The sequence below is a fragment of the Chlamydotis macqueenii genome, chromosome 1 (assembly GCF_036417535.1).
Source record: "Chlamydotis macqueenii isolate bChlMac1 chromosome 1, bChlMac1.mat, whole genome shotgun sequence".
NCBI lineage: Eukaryota > Metazoa > Chordata > Aves > Otidiformes > Otididae > Chlamydotis > Chlamydotis macqueenii.
In genome coordinates, this window is record NC_141556.1 from 109,922,859 (window position 1) to 109,946,019 (window position 23,161).

The 23,161-nt window shown below is 35.5% G+C and overlaps 1 protein-coding gene across 1 annotated transcript in view; it reads right to left on the bottom strand.

Moving 5' to 3' along the window:
* Nucleotides 1-4,989: 4,989 nt before the first annotated feature.
* Nucleotides 4,990-23,161, bottom strand: part of TMPRSS15 (transmembrane serine protease 15) — a 58,086-nt gene continuing 39,914 nt past the window's right edge. The window contains exons 19-27 of the mRNA XM_086739635.1: nt 22,746-22,856; nt 19,963-20,095; nt 14,434-14,529; nt 10,949-10,998; nt 10,337-10,511; nt 8,242-8,423; nt 7,900-7,995; nt 6,830-6,969; nt 4,990-5,145 (exon numbers count right to left, since the gene is read on the bottom strand). Of these exons, the coding sequence (XP_086595761.1) occupies nt 4,990-5,145; nt 6,830-6,969; nt 7,900-7,995; nt 8,242-8,423; nt 10,337-10,511; nt 10,949-10,998; nt 14,434-14,529; nt 19,963-20,095; nt 22,746-22,856 (1,139 nt within the window). The remainder of the gene's footprint in view (nt 5,146-6,829; nt 6,970-7,899; nt 7,996-8,241; nt 8,424-10,336; nt 10,512-10,948; nt 10,999-14,433; nt 14,530-19,962; nt 20,096-22,745; nt 22,857-23,161) is intronic.

Below are 23,161 nucleotides of genomic sequence, written 5' to 3' on the forward strand. Positions count from 1 at the left end.
GACTGTTTGTAGTTAAACAAACCCTCTTTGTTTTCTTTAGTCTCTCATGCATTGTAATGTAGTTGATGTACTGTAAATGGAACTGCCAATTTTACAGTGTAACAATTATTTATCTTTGCATAAATGTTTGATATAAAATATTTGTTTAGTATTTATTTGCACATTTAACACAGTTTTTGGTCCTCAGACACACAAATTATTTTATTACACATTAACATGGTCACTAGCAGAGATAGCCACCATGTTGTGACATTGATCTGATGTGGCAAAACTCAAAGATTCATAAAAATCTTTTGATGTCATATAATGAATCCACTTTGACAGGGAATTACCATAACATTTTTACATATTGGTCCAAGGTGAACATAAATCTCTTGGCAAGTGATACCTCATTAATGAGGTGCCCTTTGAAGGCAGCCATTAGTTTTTATTTAAGTAAAATATTTTTTAGGAAAAAAATAATATAACAATGGGCAAGAGTTTAAGATTAAAATTACTTGTTTCAGTAAATCTAGGTAAAAAAGACATTAATGATCAATTAAATGTAGCTAATAGTTTGTTAGGAATAATGCAAAGTTTAATCAAAGAGAAGACAAGTGGCTTTTCTTGGAAGTGTGAACTAATAGTTCCTAACATTACTCAAACTATTACCTAGAAAAGTGTTACTTATGTTAATGGACAGACACATTTAGAGGTAAACTTGATGCATTTAAAGTCTTCTTCTGGAGTTACCTATTATTAACATCATTAATATCTGTTCTCTTTGGTTCCTTAAAGAGCTTTCTGTGCACTAAGAATAGTTTTACTAGTCATTAAGAGTAGATCTTGAGGTGGTAGCAATAACACTCTGCCTGATTTGTTGGTGACAGTCTGATGCAGTAGCAGATTATCGTTACGGGATTTTGCTGCAGTTGCAGCAAGAGTTCAAGAGCATGAATTCAAGCTAGTTTCCTTTCCATTAACACAGATCCAAAACTACCACTGGGTGAAAGTTGAGGAGAGCTGGACAGAAGAAAAGCAACTCTTTGGGTTGCCTACACTATGCTAGCTGATGTTGACCATAGCTTTGAAGTTCAGAGACAATTTTTCTGAGTAAAGGAAAAAAACCCCAACATTTGAAGTTTAGTAGCACTAATACTATTTGTTAATGCTATTGCTGAAGCACTTTTGGAAGCATCTTAAAGTTGTTGTTATGCGTGTTTTTACTTACTCTTTGAAGAAACCTTCTTCTATAGTTCAGATATAAGTATTAGTATTCCAACCTGAAATATTCTGTAGTTTTTCCAGTCAGTCACAACTTTGTTCTTTGCTCAATCCCTTATTTCAATTTCCTTTGTAATGATTGTAAATACAGAGAAAATACTATGAACCTGTATGATCACCAAGACCAGAATTGTTTTTCTTCTGACTTAAATATTGCTTAACTCAAGTGAGGGCAAGAGATTCCTCTTTCTTGGGAATAGTTGCAGTAAAAAAAAAATTCCTTTATGGTCTTGAAGACGGATTAACTCCTCAAAGAAAATAGGGAAGGAGGGAGAGTGAAGACTTACATGAAACTGTTTCTTGATACTTTGTGCTTCCAAAGGACATATAAAGGTGTAGCAATCAATATTCTGATTAATACCGCAGAAGTGACAGAAGTAATTTCTGTGCAGCGATTAGGAGAATGTAAATACCTTCAGATGTCTTTCTTACAGGGTGAAGGCAATTGCTGGGCAGTTGTCAGCATGGATCAGACTTAAACTCTGTGTAACAGAAGAATGGGAAGTGGCATGCAATACTTTTATTATAATGAGCTCAGATTCTACATGTAACTAAGAAATATTAATTATTGGGACAAAATATTTACATATCATATCACCTACTTAGGGGAAGGAAATAGTTTCCTTCAATGTATTTCTGTTGCTTAGGATGTTGTTCCTAGATACCAGGTAAAATCTAAACAATCGTGAGCGTCCTATGTGGAAGACTGCAAAGGGTGCATGGATCAAACTTATAGTCTTATGACTCCCCCCTTTAAGTAGGTGATTTTATTACATGCAAAACATACAAATCCCATACATACACAAATTCTTTCAACATTATTTCCCTTATTTTTATACATAAAATGGAGATAGGAGTAAGGGTAAAAAGGAAAGGGGGGAAGATAGGTGTATTTCACGCTTGCACAGACAATACTTAGAAATTAAACCTTATGCTAGTATTTCCTTTGGATTTAGGTGGGGCTTCCAGAAAAACAACAGCAAGTATTTACTTGACATGGTCCATTAGTGGTAACAGAATTGTTATTTAAAAATTTAAAAAAAACCAAACAAAAAAACCCATGATGAAAACCCTCAACCCGCTCTGTCATTCATATTCACGTTAAACTCTACCGAAGGAGAAAGGAAAACTATTTCCAATTTCAGGTGGCAGATTTTGTCAACTAGAGTCACTTTGAATAATCTTGTTGGCTTTTATATACAACTGTGGGGTCCTCTCATGGTGACCACATTCCCTTCTGCTCGCTGCCTCTCTAAAGCTCTTCCAAATGGCAGCAGTAGGTGAGGCAAGGAACTGAAGGATGAACAGTCAACCTTAGCTAGTCCTTAGATGGATAGCATGGGTTCAGTTTGACATTTTAAAAACATTATACTCCCACCACGCCTATTTTCCCCAGGGAATGAAATTTTTTCTTTTTTTTCTATGGTGATCTTGGGCTTTTGAAAGCAAGAAGCATCTGAGAGGGAAAGGTCTTGTTTCATTCTTTAATCTTTTAAACTTTTTTGGGTGCAAGCAAGTGTAAGTCAGCATCTAGCTTCCACTGCATTTCAAAGCATCTCGGACCTGTGACTCAGTTGAAAGTAATCTATTCTGCCCACATGTTTTAACATAGTGACAAGTGGTTTCTTCATAGGTTAATATGCAGGTAAATGAAGTAAATGGATTCTGAATGAAGGTTAGAACGTGGTTGACTAAAGTTATGTTAGTTTTATCTACACATAAATTAGTTGAAATAAAATGTTTATTTTTAATTGTACTAGTCTATATAACATATATGTTTTTCTATAGTAGAGTTCATAATAGGAAATTTTTTAGTCTGAAGGGATAGTTTATTAATGTATACCTCAAAATACATCTATGCTTTGCACTTGGGAAGCAAAAAGTACACATAAATAGAAGTATATTACTGTATTTCTGGGAAGCACATTTTCTAGTAACTGAATCTGCTTTGAGTTGGCTCTTGTATTTCATTAACAGACTGAAAGACCATTTACAATAGTGATGTATGGTAAGTAATGCAGAAATCATGTCACATTTTAATTAAGCATTTTAACGTAATTGCTTCATCTGAATCAATTTATACTGGTAGTAGAATGCACTTCATTTTCAGTGTCTGTTTTCAAATGAAGGAGAGTAACAGGAGAAACGGTAGTCCACCACAAAAGATAGGATTTGCAACTTTAACATTTAAATGTTAAAAACTGTGTGGTTTATATGAAAGAAGGTGTCAGTTCTCTCTGGCTTAGTTACAGCTGTTTGTGTTCCTTGTGGTCACAGATGTATTGATAAATATTTTGGTCTAGACCTATGCCTCTAATGCTTATGAAGACCTGAAAACATTTTGGGACTTGATATTTTATATCAGTGACTGCCAACCTGTGTTTGTAAGCTAGCCTTCTATTTCGAGCACTTCATATCTGCATTTAGTGTTGTAAGCACCAAGTGTGTGAGCTCCTTGCAAAAATCATACATCTCTGTGTATATGTGTAGATATACACACATAGAGTAAATTAGAATCCATTTTGTATTTTCATGCAGTACTTTTGAATTAAAATATATTAAATTCCTACACTAGCCTGAAAACAGAAACAAAGTGCATCATATTACACTAACACTGAGACACCATTGAATTTAAGGCATTTCAACAAGTAGATAATTATATTTCAATAGAAACCTATTTAGAAAAAAGCTCAAGAAGATTAAAAAAAACCCCTTTTTTTCCTTAATATTCTTTCCCCTTCAGAATGCTGTAATATGCTATCATGATAGTTTTTGTGCAAAGCACAAGATCAGTATTAAAAGTCACCAGTACAGAAAAAGCATGTAATATATCAAAGGAACCCTATTAGTTTTTATTCACCAGGAATAGCTTATACTCATTATTGTCAGATGTTTTTTTAAAAAAAAACATTACTTTTTATGAGAGGAAGTTGCAGTATTGTGAGTCTGTGCTTGGGTCTACACAAGCAAATATCCATAATTACTTGAATAATTACCAAAACACTTGCCTAAAAAGAAAACTAAAAAGCTGTATTCAATCCTTGCTTAAATCTATTAATGCCAAATGATTTACACGAGAGAACATCTGGCTTACATTCAGTTTATTCATTAGAAAGCAGCATGATACTTAATCAGCCTTTGTGCACAATCCCTAAACCTCATTCCAGAGCTTTTTAATAGACAAGACAGAAGAACTCCCACAAGGCCAGTTGAAACAGATAACATATACCTTAATTTTGATATGTGTTGAGATTACTGAGAAGAGTTGACTGTGCATTGAAATGAAAATGCATGTTGAAAAATACACTGTAAAAACATAAAACTAGGTAATGTTTGCCTGAAATTAATAATTGAAACCATTTTTCAATGAAGTATTTGGAGTTTGCAAACATTTTTGTTTTTTTTTTTACAGCCCATGCTTTGTAATAGCTCTCCACTATGCATTTAATGCACTGATATTCAAAGAAACTCTTTCCACGTGGTCTCATATAAAAGAAAAAGTAAAATGATAAAACTATTTATTAACAAAATGACAGCATCTGTTTTGAAATTCTGCTCTAAATGGTAATGGAGTTCTTAATTATTAATATTTTCCTCCCCAAAATGTAGATATTTATTCAGTTTCTCTAACTGTGAGATTGGAATACCAGTCTGCTTTACATTATTATTATATAATGTCTTACTTTGAACCTTTAAATTCTATTTCTATCATTAAAAAATATCAACCTAATAGATGATTTCTTTGATCCAGTCCACAAACATGGTGACCCTAACATATACTCCTGGTCGTTTGGGAAGGGCACACTTATAGCCGAATGATGTTATACCAACCAAAAACCAGTTGTTACCATCTTCAGATGTCAGAGGGCCACCTGAATCTCCCTGCAATATGAAATTCAAAAGTTAAAAGTGAACAGTGTCAACTCTGAAGCAGAGCCTGTTTATGATGTTTTGTTTGTGTTGATCCTTATTCATATCGATTGTATCCCTTATATGCTTTGGGCCCCAGAAGTAAGATCAATATGAATTTTTCCATGTGGAAAAATTCTTGAGGTAATCCATTTCCTTTTTTCTTTTTTTTTAAAGGATGTGATCTTAAGCTTTTATCAGTCTTTCAATACAGGACTGGATTTGAAATTTTTTTTTTTTTGCTTGTTACTTTTACATTGAGCCCTTCATCTTTCACAAAGCCTGGGTAAATGTGTAGGATCTTTTTTTTCATTTAATCTATTCAGCCAAAATACAGTTCTATTTTCAGTCACCGCAGAGTATCTGCAATTTCAAATTTAGAGAAAAAGATGGCAAGATCACCAGAAGAGGAGATGTCCTTTTATCACACTTCCTTCTCCGTAGTTTAGCAGATGTAGCATTGCAATAGAGTGTGGGAGACAAAATTTGTTTCTTCCCACAGCCTGAGTAGGGGGTGAGTCAGCCATGAGTGTCTTGTTTGGATGAGAAAGAAAACAATGACTATTTTTGCTTTATCTATCAGGTTAGTTGAACCAGTGTTATTTTTATCTTCTCATGACTCTGTGAATGGAGCTTTACATGAGCGTTCTGCAAGGACTCAGCCATTAAAATGCTTCTGCCCATAACTCTAGGGCATCCACAAAAGTTCAAAGGCTGTGACAGCAGCCTAAAGGCTGAAGCACTATCAGAACTCGCTTGTTTGTCTTTGCTCATGGTCGAATGGTCATTGATCACAGTATTGGTCACTTGTACTCTGTATCAGCCTGTGGTGCTACACTACGTTTTTTTCAGTATGGTGTTCAGAAGGCAAAAAGGAAAGAGGAAAGCCAGAGAGGCTGAATGAATGGCAAGTGAAATTAGGCTTCATCCTTCTAGACTAAACTAGCCAAAGTCACTGCACCTGATGAAGGCTTAGGTTGTGAGGGCAAGGCAAGAGCAATTATGTGAGAGGCTTCACATCAGACTTGAGGAGAACCAGCCAGTCTCTGTGGCATAGGCTCCATATTCCTGTAAGAAATACTGTGTGGCGGCCAACTCTGATTACATCCACAAAGAGCAGTAGTGTGTTATAACCAGAACTGGAATGGACAAAAACTAGATCCCCAAAAGCAGTATATGAGATCAGTGCAGAAAGGCAGCCTCTCCAAAATACTGTGGCATCCACTTGCAAAAGGTCTCCAAAGTCTACAGATTCTGGGGAAAAGCATCATTGCTCTCTCTCTCTTTCCCTGCATGAAGCACTTCTGAGACTTCAATCTATTTGGTATTTATTTCTCTGTACTCTGCTTTTCCCTAAGCGTGTTTCTCTTTCCTTCATGGAATTACTCAGCAGTGGTTATTATTTGCTTAATGCAGAACATTTCCAGTCCTCATATTTATCTCCCTCCATGGTTGTTTATATCAAGATGATAAAAAGTAGATTTTTTTTTTCAACTTGTATCCTGAGAAAACATTAAATGGGCAAGATACCGTGAGTAGAAACTGCATTCATGGATAAGGTTTATCCTGATTTTAATGACTGGAGAATCAACGAGCATTTTATTCAGTAATTAGATACGGTGTATGCTAGCAGTGGAAGTATGTTGCTTGTGTTTACCTGACAGGAATCTACTCCTCCTATGTCATATCCCGCACAGATCATATTCTCAGTAATACTATATTCTGGCATCCATTGTTGGCATTTTTCATTTGAAATGAGAGGGACTTCTGCTTCTTGCACTATATCTGAGGTGGGACCTGATGAGAATACAAAGTATGTTTACCCACTGTAATAAGTATGTACATCCTTCTCAGAACACCAATGGTTTTGTTCCTATTCCAGCATGCTGGGCACGCTACTGAGCAGCAGGAAGCCCTGCCTCACTGCTGTATTATTCAGGCTTATACCCCTGTAACAGTCACTGATTAAATGGTGCTTATTAACTGAATCCTGTCTTTCATTTGTGTAATGGGACTGAATTTGGTTATAATTAAATCAAGATTACTAAAATCAATGACTATGTATGCACTGTAGAGAGATCTGAGGGATAATTAAGGGCTTAGGAGCTTGGATTGTCCAATGTTTCCTCACCATTCATTGTGTAACTTTGAGTATTTCATGTTTTTATAACAATTTCTGTTACTAATTTCTATCCAAAATTTGAATGTATTTTTATTCTGAAAATGTAGAAGCAAATGTGTACAAACAACTATGGGGTGAAATGGCATGTTTGATATTTCACAGATAATCCAAATCTGGAGCATGTGATGTACAAACAGAACATACATTTCACTCTACAGTCAGTATTCTTGATTTCTGGGGAAAATCATTTGCACATTGTCCAAAAGACTAATCTTTCTCCTCCCCCACCCAATATCTGGAAATAAGATGTCTATTTCATATTGAGAAAAGTAGTCATCGTAACTTCTAAGGGGATGCAGTAAGTTTTTGTCATAATTTAGTAATCCTAGATTGGTGTTTTTTGGTTTGTTTTTTTTTTTTCCCTGAAGAAATATAACTCTATTACTTTGCTTTAGAGAAGGAACAGTGGAGGGGGATAGTTTCCAAATCTTTGTATGGAGGAGTACCTCTCTAAACGATTCTACCTTAGCAACCCCTGTGGAATGAGGAGCAAGCTTTCCCTCACAGCTTCATGCCTGTCATCATTTTCCAAGAAGATGACCTACCTTCATTCAGAATACTACCCCAGCCAGCAATGGAGCAGTTCGTTCCTGGTAAAAACTGTTGACTTTTTTCTGGTAAACAGATAGGTTGTATGTAATCTATGAATGAGAAACAAGCAATCATTTCAACCTCTTCGCTGTATTCAGGTTTTTAGGAAGTCACATAAGAAGATGTTCATTAATTCAAACCAACTTTTTGGGCAAGATATCCAGGAAGTACTGGACTGACTCCAGAATGATTACGTTGTGAAAAATGTTCTTCTGCCCCATCACCCTCATATGCTTAGCACAGTTAGAGTTTTGCATAATAGAGTAAATCTGCTTTATGGGAAAATAACAACTCACCTGTATATTGCACTTTGTATTGAAGGTGCATGAGAGCAATATCACTATCTTTTGTACGCTTCATGTAATGAGGATTTATAACTATTTGATCGATATTTTGAACTGCTGTTGAAGGTTGTGTCATATTTGATTGGTCATACAAGCCAAGGACTGCTTTCCATTGAGATGGTTTTAACTGCCTCCTAGAAGTTGCAAAAAATATTCACAACTATGAATTATTGATGACAGTTTTGAAAAATAGGTTAGGTAAAATGTTAATTTTTTCACCTCATGGTAATTGATAGCATTTGCACATTTTGTCAAAATAAATATAGTGGGTGTGTTTACAATTTAGTGATAGTATTACTATCTTAAACATCCACACTATAGAAATATGTGGTTAATTTTTTTTATATTAAGCTTATAATGCATTATTTATAAAGAATTAATCAGACAGTACTGCAGAGGAGGAAAATACATTAACTAATTTACTATGGCTTTTTAAAGACTGTGAAGAATACTGCTGACTGTCCACCAGGCAATTAATATCAGGCCCAGTTAGAAAATTATTATGGAATATCTAAAGAATAATAGGTCTAAAATGTCATTGAAAATGCTGCAGCCCATAGACCCAGAAAATTGGTCTCTTAATTTTTATTCTAAATCGAAAAAGATATGCTAAACCAAAATATGACATCTGCATTTTTTTTTTTTGAGCTACGCATGCTGGTTTGAGTCTGTATTTATGTTAGAGAACTTAATTATTTGCTATTTTTAAATAAACTAGTTTATAGTTTCAAAAATATGTTTTCAGCCTGATTGTTGTACTGAATTGATTTCTGCTGATCTTTTGGTTTGACATCAAGAGGTTATCTTGTTCTAAACTAGGAGCGTTCAAGTTCAATGTTCAGAATTAAGGTGTGAAAAGGCAAGCTCCTGCTTAAGAAAAATCCAGCAAAGTCAAGATGATAAAATGAGATTTAAGTGAAAATAGAAAAGTTATTTAAGTGAAAAGAAAGTACCAAGACAGATGTGGATTTATTTTGCGACAACTAAGAGGGCTTGATCCTTCTCATTTCAGTGTCTTTGTGTGGAATATAGCTCCTGTCATGCAATGAGGCAGCATTAATGAATTGGCATAGTCTCCATTGCTTTACTACTTAGCTTTTTATAATGAAAGCTCTACCATAATGTTGAATATTAATGTTTCTCTTTTTTGCCATTCCAGTTTCTAGGTGTCTTCTACAGCACTTGTTTTTATTATAGATGTTATGGAAGCAAACCCGAGAAAATATTTAAATATGCCTCAATTCTTTGAATAATACAAATAATCCAATATTGCCTAATCAATGCACATAAATAAAGATTCATTCCAAGGATGCACAGTAAATCTTGATCAATCTATGATAATATACAGGAGGAACAGGCAACACTGAGTTTACCTTTATGAGGTATGAAGTCATCCTTTATACCACTGGCAGTGATTCAACTAATTAGTGGAGGCCCATGTTAGTTATGGGTTAAGTGCAAATGCTCAGTATTAGTATCATATGTTTAAAGAGCAATTCTTCATTGTTCAGAAAATGCTGCTTAGTTTCCATGCTTTAAAATAAGGACTGAGGGTTGACCAGAAGGTAAAGGAGCCTTTAGCTGAGCCCACAACTAATCCAAAACACAGTTAATTAAACAGTTAGCTAGTTGTTAATTTTTTTAATAGAAAAGTCACAAATTATTCATAATCTGATGCCTCCTTAGTAAGCCTACACATAAAACAAGCGTTTCATCATCATTAAAATCAGACAGAAAAGGTATGGCATAGATGTCATATGGCTATCTCAGCTAGTTGGAAAGATACCCTAGAGTCAGAGGAGAGAAAGAGGCACTTGTGAATTTATAGTAATTTCATTCTAAAGTAAACATCTAGAAACCCTCTGAAAAAGTGCTGGTCCCAAGTGATTTCAGTAGGATCCTTTGAAAGTGTGTTTTGCTCTATGTAGGATTGATTGATGGCTCAGGTCATATTTCAGCCCAGCTTTACTGGGCTATCCACCATTTGGATGCTTGCATGTTGTAGGAGTATCAGAATGTGTTAGCTTCTGAGTGCAATGAACATTACCCGTATACACAGTGTGCTGCTGTCACCAGCCATTCATCACTGACAAGGGAAGCTCCACAAACAGGTCTGGAATTAAAATGGAGTGAAACGAGCCAAGGCCAAGCCTCTCTTCTGGCATCACTTCCACCTACAATCCTTGTTTGGTCGTTCTGAGTTACCAGGTGTTTTCCACAAGCTAAAATAAATAAATAAATACATAAATAAATATTTTTAGATTTTCAGAGGGATAAGGCATGTTTTATTAGACTAGCTGATATTCTTGGAAAAAATAGGCTTTGTAGTATCTGAGCTGCTATTCAAAAGTACTATTACTGTGGAAAAAAAGTTGGTGTTTTATAGCTGAAATCGACATGCCACCTTTTAACTTGGATCTAGATGTGTTCTTTCGTAACACCGTCTGGGTTTTTTATATATGCATTTTCAGTATAGATCCATCTCTAGTGTATACTTTGAAAATAAGCGAAGACGGTAAATTTTCTTGTGTTTATATCATTATGAGTATAGCTTTTATAGTCCATTCCCTAACCTTTCAATTCAAACTATAAACATTAGGCTTTATGGACTGAACAATTTGGTTTCTGTGTGAAATATTCCCAGGGTATGTGTACTTACGTTTAATGTTACATTGCAGATGAACCACCAGGTTGTTCAAACAGTGTTCTCTAGAATGAAAGTGCAATTAAATCACAAGTATCTGCACACCAGGTAACACTAAATGACTGTCAAATATATATGGATACACACATATATAGATAAAAATGTATATAAGCATATATATATTCATGACTACATTAGTTTATCAGTATCAAGCTGTTAAATATAATATTTTGTCCTACATGTTTTAATTATAAATAGACAACATTCTATTATATATAATATTAAATGTACATATTCCTCTTCAATGGATGCTTAATTGGTGTACTTTATGGAAATAAAAGCAGGCTCCCTTTGTGTTTTAGGGAACTGAGTCATCTGTCTGTGACAGATTCTCAATAAAATTGTAACTGCATATGTTATTTTTTAGCGTTTGAGATATTTTCAATACCTTACCACTAGAGATCAGTGTGACCAAAGAATTTAAGAGGTTAGTTTGATATCACTGTATCTTTTCACTAAGATTATAATGCACTGTAAAATATATAGCTGCATATACAGGGTTAGAAATTATTTAGCAGAGATATAAAGCTAGGGTCTGAAGAGCACGGGACCACAGATCAAAATTACTCATGCATTTCTGATACCCAGAGGTTTTAAGATTATTTTCATAGCTTGTAATGAATCTGATCACTTGGGACAGTGTGTGTGCTAGCAATTTACATCTAATACACACAGAAATATATCAAAGAAAAAAAAAGGTCTCTCCACAGCTAGCTTACAGTATACATTTCCACATCATTTTTAAATAGAGAAAGGGAAGGATGCTTTAAATGTGATATGGTATTATGTATCCCTCACTATGTTTGCTCTAAAATTTGTTGTCTCCTGTGAGAGACATACCGCGTGACGTGACCCAGCATTTTCCCAATGGCATAGTGGTGCAAGAAGGGCAAGTGGGAACTGTAACCGCTCACACCTCCACAGTTAAATCTTCACTGCAGAAGAGGTAAGAATGAGATATGCCTCCAGCCCTGAATAGTCTCACATAGCTGTTTTCCACTCCAAGATAAATGCATAATTTTAAAGCTGTAATTTAAAAAGTGGAAACCAAATTCTGTAGTTTATATTCAAATCTATGTTGACTTAAAGATGTCCCTTGGTAGTGAGACAAACATCAAGAAGGAAGACCAGAAATGCATAATCCCGCAGGAAACCAGGACCATCTCTGCATAAACTTCATAGCTACTAAATACTCTTGATGAAGGTCCCTCCATAGGCTTTAAAAGGGTGGTCAGGGGTATATTTATCCAGTCCTATGCTTTCTTCTAGGTAGATGCATAAACTAGCCAATCTAACACCTAATGTGTCAGATTTGTCGCTATTTATTTACATTGAAGCAGGGAGTTGCATGTAACGAGGGTCTTTGTCCCATCAGCAGTACCTACTGATTGCTTTAGTAGAAATTACTTCATGGGCCTCTGCTTTTTCTTCTTTCTAAAGCTATCTCCCAGTATGAAACCCACTTCCTTGCCTGCACTGCAATTCACCAGTCCTGAGCTGTCTCTTCATCAGCACAAAGAGTCCAAAAGGCAACAGAGGTAGTGCATGTGCTGAATACCCACCCTATGTGCCTCTCTGAGCATCATCTGTGAAGCAACATGCCAGATAGAAATCTGGAGTAGCTGCGACATCTGTGAGTATGATCTTCACTTAGGACTGGCAAAAGCAATTATGCCTGTGGAATCTGCTCACATAGATCTTCAAGGCAGGATTTTGTCCTGTTATAAAGCTATCCTGCCAAGAAATACATTACCTAAGGGCATCAGAGAACAGTTTTGCTGTCTCTGCCACCACAACTCTCAAGTCCTATTATACATGCCCTCCTTTGCTTCAATGGTAGCTACGCTTGAATAAAGACCAAAGACAATGTGAGAAATGTATTTTATAACTTGATTACCAGTTAATTAATCTGATTTTTTAAATTATCAACTCTGTGCAATCTTTTTAGCATTCATTATATGTAAAAAAAAAAAGTGTGCAAATCTGTAATGGTGTCACCCTGCAAAATGGTTCCTATCAGCTGTCCAGATGAAACATGGTAGGAGATACCTATTTCTGCAACAGAAATACAACTAAGATGAATGAACTTATTCCATTTCTTTCTACATTAATCACTTTTTAGTGTTTAATAGATATTAACAGAAGACATCTTTAAATCATTACTGCTTGTAATGATTGCTTGTGGCAGTGCTGGTTTAGACATCCACTCAAAAAAATAAAAAATATCTTGCAATGATATTTCATTAGTTTAAGGTACTTTCACCACCAGTGAGAATGATAAATGTTTTGAGATTAACAGAGTATAATTAGAACATAAAATGTATTCTTTAATTTTTTTTTTTACTGTAGATAAAATACAACATAGCAAATTAAAAATTCTTACTATGTGGTATGTTTATAAAGGAAACCCGAAAGAACATTGACTTTTGCCATCCTCAATATGGTTTCAGCACTACAGCAATTAGACAGTGGTTTTCTGCCTCAATGCTTTTGGTAGGATTCCAGGAAAACGTGTATAGTAAGCCCTCTTATAAGAAGAAAAACAGTAATTGAAGTCATTATATATATTTTATTATAGTCATTTATATTTTTTTTTGTTTTGTTTTATGATGGCAAGCCTTTCCCATTTCCCATATCCTGAGAATATAATCCTGTGCTAATGTTACATTTCATTTAATCTACAAGAAACTCTACCAGTTTGTAGGGCCCTTCAGAATCACTTCTGCTATTATTTGGACTGAGAAATATTAGAATATAATTGAATATATTCTGAGGATTATCTGAATTAATGATTCACTTCTAAATGTGGTGACAAATCCAGAAGTCATTTTGAGTGGGACTGGTTTGTCTAAATATAGATATCTGTCTGTGGATTTCTTACCTTAGTAATGCAGATTTAGTCCTAAATCTGTATCTATAAAGTCAATGGATTATTGAGTGTGACTCATGATGTTTCAAGAGATGCCTTGATGGATCGCAATTTGGAGTGCTTATTTTTTCTATTGATTATCTAGTGTGGTAACTACTAAATAACCGTGAGTGAATGTCACTCCCTTTTAATTCTTCTACTACACTATATATTCATAATTTAGAGATTTCTAGATAAGAAATATTTTGTAAAAATAGCAGTATTTATTGTTTTCACTGTAAATGTATAAAGGCTTTATGTAAGATTGTACTGAATGCTAGCTAAAATTGTGTCTCTCTCCTTTTAAATTTACAATAAATGCACAAGAATGGAAGGGGGAAGAGCGAGTTGCCCAATGTTACATATAATTCAGCAGTAGACAGAGAATAAAACCTAGGTATGTTTGTAGTCCAGACCTCATACAGAATGATGTTACGTCTCAGATAAACTTGAGCTGGAAAGTAGTCTATGAACAGATACCGTCATACTTTAAGTTTTCCTTTGTATGAGGAAGAAACCTCACTCTACTCACCTTTTTGTAAATATTAGGCTGTGGTTAGCTGCTTTGGTGATGTTGACAAATGGGCCGTCTCCATTGAATAATACAGTTGATGACATATTTGCATTCCTGGAAGGAAAAGTCACACATGCATATTTTTAGATATTTATCCTGTTCCACCAGTGGAAGAATGTTTGGGAAATTATTATGCTGGTGGAATAAATGACATCATTTTTTTTTCCTGAAATAATGACTATTTATCAGGAGATTTTTGAGGCTTGAAACTCACATGGATTAGAATGCGACTCACCTACTTTCACTCTTATATCTTATGCCAGGATTTCTAATGCTACAATAGTATTGAAAGAGACAGAAATTAATAATTTCAATAGCAGTAAATGATCAATTTCTGCTTTTCTGTGCCACACAATTAAGGGTTTGCAGTACCAATTCTTAAATATATGGAACTAAAACTTAGTATGCAAAAATGCAAAATGGAACAGCAACTGCTGGACCTCAGAATATCACAGTTTTGCTTTTTTGGGGGGAGGGGTTGGTAATTACACTGATACTATACTTCTGTGCTTAGAGAAGAAATGAAACTGTATTTTTTATCATGAAGAATCTAATGGAATAAATGCTACCTTCCTTAGAAGTTGTTTAACCTCATAGATCTGTTGAAATAAAAATAACTATTTGTAGAATAAGTCAAGAGTGTCATATTTGCTATTGAACAGGATAGTTCCTCGAAGTGGAGTGTACTCGACTCACTTTTTTTTTTGGTAATGATGGCCTTTTGAACACCAAGAATTCTGTGTACTATTGGTGAGATAAATTGTTTTGATGTTTACAGCCCATATCCAGATTGACTTTATAGCCCAGTCTGCATCATATACTTTGTGATACTGCATTTGACCAGCTTGGAACATATACCCAAGAAACATATTTGCTTTCTCTAGAGAAAGCATGGGGGAAAAAGACAGCTGTGGTCAGATTACATAATTTTTTGGGAGGTGACAGCCTACTCCCATCTGACCCTTTAGCCATACATATTTCAGGAGCAAGAAGAGAACCATTCGTGCAGGTTTAATACACAGGGAGCACCTGTGTATTAAGGAAGTGCCTTCTCTTCTCTTCAAATGCAGTAAATCTAATTCTCCTGGGAAGTATGAAGCCTAGAATCTGCCTGCAAATCTACTGTGTATGGGGAGTAAGACTAGGCATAGGAGAAAGGAGGCGTTCAATAGCCCTACTGTGCCACTAGGAGAGCTGCAGGAGCTTTTACCAAGGTAAAAAAAATGACCAGGCTACCAGGAAAAGCTTAGGGTATATGCATTTGTGAATATTACTGACTTACATTTTCCATGGCACATTATACCAGGAAACTTCAATTGAATGCATGTGTGTTTTACTAGCTGTAACATAATAGACCATGTAATAGGGCAAACACTATAAAGCTTCCAAATCAAAGCTTCCACCAACTTCATAATACTTGTGAAGTTCTCTCATCTCATCTCAGCGTCATTCTTGGTCATTTTCAGCAAAGACTGGGCAAACTATTTTCCACTGTTCTGCGTCTTTTATTTTTTTTTTTTAATACATATTGCTGAAATTTATGGATTACAGTTTGGAACTTCTCTGAGCTTCTCTGTAACCACAGGGGCTTTATTAAATTTCCTCAGATTTTTGCAATAAAAGTCCTTTTTTGAGAAAACCTTTGATAATTTCATTTGGGTTCTCAGTGCACCGAAGTACGCACAACTGGAAATCCCTAAGCTTTGTGAATGACCACAAAAAAAACCAATTTGCTACTCTTTTAATTGACTTATTGGTAAATGGTGAGGGTTAAGCATTTCTGTAAGTATAAGAAATAATACACTTTTCCTGGAGATATTCAGTTTAGTAAAAAGAATATAATTTGTTCTTCAGGTCCAGAAACACAGTGTCACAGTTCTTTAATTTCTGTTAATGAAAATGATCTTTTAGAAATCTTGCAGGTTCTGATAAAAATGGTCTTTAAGAGGCTAACTTAGATGTTAAGTAACCCTCATTCAATTCAACATACTCACGAGGCAAAACTTACAGAAAACTTAGAGAACAGTCTTAGCAGTTTCTTACACACAGATCTCTGTGCAGTAAATTCCTCAGATATTATTGGTCCTCATGTACCTAAATATCCTATGCATCACTATGATTTCAGTCTCTAACAGTGTCTCAGATGTGCTAAGTAGCAACAAGCAGTAGCAAATGTTGGGAAAGATTCAGCTAATGTGATACTATGCTGAAAAAAAATATTCAGAATAAGGGTAGAAGGGTAGTCTGTATAAAAACCCCACAGCACATTTCTTATTTGAAGAAAATATGTTCACACACTTTGTAATTCATTGTTCAGTTCTCAGGCTGTGGGATGTTTGCAATTTTTTTAATTTCTGCTTGAGACACAGGGCACTGTTTCTATTTCATGCACTGATTTTCTGACAGAAAAACAAAAAATGAAGAATAGTAGCAAATTACAAGTAGCAAACACTTTCTTTGGTATAAAAAAAGCTTTGTTCACATGTGGATTCATATGATAAGCTGTTGTTTTCTAAATGCTTGCATTCACACAATTTTTTATATGAAAATTTGCAAATGATAAATAAAAGTAACCTTTCTGTAATTTCTGAATTTGAAATGAAACTTCTTAAGTACTGGGTTTAAGCCAAGCTTACTAGCAGTTTCTGATCCTAAGTGAAGTTGTGGACCTACAAATCAAAGAAAAAAAATTAAGACTCCTCCTATGGCTCTCGGGTCAAATTAAGTCTATAACCAAATTGTTAGGACTGTCCTAATTCTGGTCCTCAGTGCTGCAAGCGTAGCTTGAACACACTGAGAACCCGGTTCGTTCTTACATCCAGCACATCCAGTTTTACTGTCAGGATTTTCTGAGGTATCTCAAGGAGCTACTAGTGACCACTCATAAGTGGAGAGGATGTAAACCTAATTGACCTGGAAATCTCAAACAAGACATTGTATTCCAATGAACTAATTTCCTTCTCAAGAATTTTGCGAGTTCATGAAGAAAAGAGACTGCAGGGTTGAGAGCAAGTCCTAAACTCTCAGTCCGTGTTGGACGTTTGGGTATGGCAAAATTGTAAGGTTTACCCCCATTCCTGGGTACAATTCAGTAAAGACCCAGCTGGCTCTGGTCCCAGAGAAACAAACATGTTTCACAGCAGACCAGTAGAATGGTGAAAAGCTCAATGTGTAATTTTGTTCGTTCAAGAAATAGCGATGCTAATACTCAGATTTCAACAGTGTTTTCACATGCACACAGTTACAAGTGCAAGCTGACCAGAGGATCTTGTTCAGGTTTCTCAAGAACATCAATTTTTGCACCCTGCACTCCAGACTTGTTAAGAATATTTGTAAATTATTTGCCTAAGCTATATTTTGTAGATGGACACATAGGCGTGCCTCTAGATTTGCTTCCTGTTTGGCAAATACCACAAATGTGACAGTCACATGTTTGAAAAAGGAGGCAGAAGGATTCACATGTGTGCTTTATTAGAATCTGTGTGGAACACTGCACTTTATAGCTCAGTTACATAAGTAATCAAGATATGCTACAAAACTCCTGTATTGTTTCAATCCTTCTCATAAATTAAAATGAAAATTATACTGGCAAATGTATAAGAAATTAACAGCAAAAGCAAATTGTCCTAGAGGTACCTTAGCTTCTTTCTCTAATAAAGCATAGTGCTAGGCAATTATTCAGTATAGGAGTATGAGCTATGGCTTACTTAAGACTTGTTATTACAAACGTCTGTTTAGCAACAAATATGGTGCCACTTAATAACAAATATAGAATCATAGAATCATAGAATGGTTAGAGTTGGAAGGGACCTTCAAAGGTCATCTAGTCTAACCCCCCTGCAAGGAGCAGGGAAATCCCTGACTAGATCAGGTTGCTCAGAGCCTCATCCAACCTGGCCTTGAACGTTTCAATATGCTACTACAGAGGGATTAATGGGAGGAAGAAATAACATGATGCTTACAGGAGTTATATATATGCACATATATGAGAATTTTATCTTATTCTGTATGATCAGTAACGGCAGTGGCACCCGGAATACGAGAATGTGATGCAATTTAGGTTTAAAAATTTTTTTTCTTGACAATAGGAATATGGAATAAACTGAGAAGTGGAATTAAAAAGATGTGGCTAGGAAACATAATAGTAATTTTTTTTTAACAAGTATATCTGACTAGTTTATAAAGATAAACTGAAATGTATTGCCACAGAATATTATGGAGACAAAAGCATAAGTAATTTTTTAAAAGTAATAGAACGTACCATGGAAGACAAAGTTCATTGAAGTCTATCAAATATAAAAATGTAAATTAAACCAATAGACCACAAAACGACTTGTGTCCAGATGTTATAGAAGGAAAGGAGGCGGGAGAGAGGGAGAAATAATCAGAAGGCGGCGGCTAGTGGCCACCTTAAAGGTGGAACGATTAGTCATAGTTTGTATGTTATTTTATGCATGCATAAATGAGATAGCTACATACATAAATTAGAATCAAGATTTGTGCATGCAGGTGTCTGATATTTATGAAAAAACTGTACCTACGTAAAAGGAAAAAAAAAGAAAAAAAAACAAACTAGCACACATTCATCCAATGATTAAAAATATTTTCAAATAACACTTGGATATTTTTCTAAGTCCTCCTAACTCCATGATTTCTACAATTAATTTATCAGTAGGGCATTTGCAGGCATCCTACTTTGGTCAGAGACCAACAAAATGAATTACAAGCTTAGAATTTAATTTGTTTATTACCTCGATGAGTGACATTCCCTAAAAACCTCAGCACTGTAGGAAAGCTATTTATTATTCAGTGGATGACAGTGAAGTTGCATACAGTGTAACTAAGGCCAGAATTTAGGCCATAAATTTTGCCACAGATTGAAAAATACAGCACTTCTGCACTCAGCCCTCCTCACCTCTCCCCTGGAAATTCTGACAAACAGTGACTGAAGCCAAATCTAGTTTTTCAGTCATATACTTTGCTCCTCCATCCCCCTCTAAGTATATCTCAAGAGACATGCAGTTTCCTCTCCCAACAGCTCAGGTCTAATGATAGGTATCAAATGTGTTTGGAGCCCAATAGCAGAATACCCAAGTGATTATCTTGAATTTACTTGAAGTGAACATTAGCCATGGCTGCTGTTTGCTCCGACTTTGCTCTTGAGCCATCCTCATAAAAGTGAAGACAAATGATGACATAAAGTGATAGAAGACTAATACCTCCACATCAGCCTCCCAGGGTTCCTCATGCCTAATCTGCTCTATTCAGAGTCATCAGTCCTGCAATGAATGCCATCAAAACAGGGTTTACAACACTTACAAATTTGTTGGCACACCAAGCACTTCTCTTGCCACAGAAAAGTACATTTGCCCTTTTTTTTTTGGTATGGTAAATATATGAGTAAAATGATGAGCAAAACACCAATATACAGACTAAACAAACCTGCAAACATGTTACAAGAATAATGAATATTTTTTTTTCACTCACCCTAACCCCAGCAGCTGGCAAACACTGTCTGAAATCTGTTTATTCCAATCATCTCCACATACCAGGTGCCAGGTCTTCCCAATCCTGGCCTGTACTAGACCTTCGGTGCTTAGAGAATCATTAAACAATCTCACTGTAGACCGAAATGGAGAGAAGCATTTTAGATAGGTGGTAAACCATGCTCCCCCCTGCCTCAAGCAAACAGAAGTGTAATGTAAACAGATTTATTGTTGCTAGCAAAGAACAAAAAAAAGTTAAAATACGTTACAGCAGTAATAAACCTAGCATCTCCAGGATGTTTCGTTCCCACAGGAAGGAAAAGTTATTATTATGTCCTTCTATATTTCTGCCACAGGAGAGCTTCATACCCTGTATTTTGCAAATGTCTCACGAACAGACAATAAACAGTACATTTTCCATCAACTCTAACCAATGTTTTTTCTTAGCCAGCATTATGTAATTTCCAGATACTGTGTGAAACTTAGGCTGCACGATGCTTAGTAGCACTCACTGGAAATAAGTTTAAAACCAGAGCTGACAGAAAAATTAGATTTTCCAGTACCAACTGCTATGAGAATTTTCACTGTTTTCATTGCAGCTTTAGTTAAAACACACATACACAAATAATGAAAGCTCCCTGAAAACCAGTCTTTCTATCAAAACTTTTCCCGAAACATAATATTCAGAACAAATTCAGAAATCCATTAAGTATTTGGTGAAAAATCTTATCGGCATAGTGTCTAAGGAAGTTGGACCATAAGGTTTAGAAAAGTCAACAGAATCAGATACATGTCTCAGGAGCTACAGCTGCCTTTCAGGGAGACGACAGTTATTGTCAGCACGAAGTAGAGAAAAACATACAATGCATGTGAAATTTACTGGTTGCCAATTTTTTTTTCAAGTCTTAGTTGTCCAGAAAACCTTTTTCCATCAAAATATTTCCACAAAAAAAAAGTAAAGTGTACCCGCTATAGTAAAAAAAAAAAAAAAAAGAATAGATTTTTAAGAATGTCTCTTTGACATCCAGAGTGCATGCATGGAAAAAGTGGTATACAGTGATTAATTAATGGCAAACCTCAGTCATGAGAAATTTTTGAGCAGTCTTGAAAGATCTCAGAATTGTTTGCACTGTGAGATTTCTTCAAATTACTTTTGATACCTCTCCTCTCTTCTACTTGAACAGCAATTCCTTTTCCTTTTTCTTCATCAGATCCATTTTCTTCTCCAAATACATTGTCAGTAAGGAATAAGAGAGTCATGTAGCACTCAGCAAATGCTTAATTCAAATGTAATCTATTTTAGAATTCTGCAAAGGAAGAGATATCCTATGCCTTTTCTTTACAGTCCCTGGAAAGTTTCAGAAGTTGGAGTATTTGAAAATGACAGTTTGTCTAGTTAAAGTTGCCACTTCTGATAAGAAATCGAAATTGGTTTCAGGAAAATGAGCAAAACATTTGGACACTGAAAAGACTCGATGTGAGGATGTCTAATTTAATTTTCTTTTTATTTTAAGGCTTAGATTGATTCAGCCAATATTTGGATTAAATGGGTTTTTGGAAACAATTCTCCCAGACCTTTAATGTGAGGTAATTTATTATGAAGTAATAGACAATTTATGGAAAAATAAATCTTTGGGAAAATGTACATTATATTAATGCTGGTGATGGCTACCTTGTTCAGGTCTTCTTTAGCAATGGCCGGAAAAACCCATTCGTTTCCTTCGTAAGCAAAGGAACTGAAGGGAATTTTATTCTGTGCATTTTAAAGGAAGAATATGTTTGCAACAAAACAGCTAATTGCACTAATGCAGAGTGAATTTGTGCCTTTGAAGTCATATATATGTGTATTTATATATGCTGTATACATGAAAAAATAATATATATATATGCATGTAAAAGACATTGAAAACGATGAGAACTGTCAGCACACATTTGAGGACACACCTGATCCCTAGCAGTCCTCTTTAAAACAAAGGAAGATGATGTTGCACTGAGCTTAAAAACTCTTTTAACTCTTCCCTTAGTGTTCCATAATAGATTGTCAGACACAGCAATTTAATTTCTGTGCTAGGCCCAACATTATTTTAACACCAGTTTTACATTTAAATTATTGTTTAGAGAATGATATTTCCTTGTGCATTTCTATGTGAAATGAAGCCATATACTGTACGTCTACCTTTTGGAAAGACTCATTTTACCAGAGGACTAAGCAACAGCAGCTGTTGGTCTCCTTCTTGTAGGAACATACCCATCCACTATGAGCAGTGGATGCTGCTTTTGCAGCTTGGTCATCCCTTCACCCTATGGCAATGCCTCCACGAGACAGAGTCCAGGCAGGCTGGAGGGTGCCACATGCTTCAGACCCACAAGACTATCTGGCAATTTCCATCAAGATGACTCTTGTTCTCTACCTTACACTGCAGAATTTATACTGCTGTGAAACTCAGTTTCAGCCAAAAGTAACAGAATTTAGCAGTATGAAATGGATACAAAAGTAAAGCATGTAATGAGTTTTCACTTAATTTGGGGGCCATTATAAGCAGCTACAGTTTTAAGCACAGAGAAACTTCCTACCTTTTCCTTCACCGGCTTACATACACTATCTCAGAAAAGTTACTTTGGTTTTTTGGCCCTGACAAACTCAATGAGATACTGATGTGTAAATTGGCATGGCCTACATGCAGCTGCAGTAATTTATGCTGTCTGAGGGTTTGTGACTGTTTTCATGGATAATTCCTGCCAAATATGCATGCATTCCTTTACTTTGGATGAAGAAAACCTTACTGCACTTTGCTTCATCAGAGCCATCTTCACACTGAGGCAGGTTGTCACAAAGGTTATGCAATGGTACACACTTCCCGCTACCACACTGATGCTCATCAATTGCACAAGCTCCTGAAGGAAAACAGAAAAGGAAAATTAATGCCTAATTATGAGGAAGGCTGGTGTTCACTGGAGATCATACACTTCATCTGAAAGAAAAATAGAGTGGATAGTGTGCAGAACCTTTGATTTCCTTTTCTTTTCTTTCCTATTCGTCTTCCCCCACCCCCCAAAAAAAAAAGGGTTATTTTCAGATAAATAGAAGCTAATTAAGAATGAAACGTATAGTATTATACCGTGTAGTTTCTGCTATAGTGATTACTAGTGTTCTTCTGTTACATGTAATAACACATGGAGTGATGAGAAAAGTAAAGTCC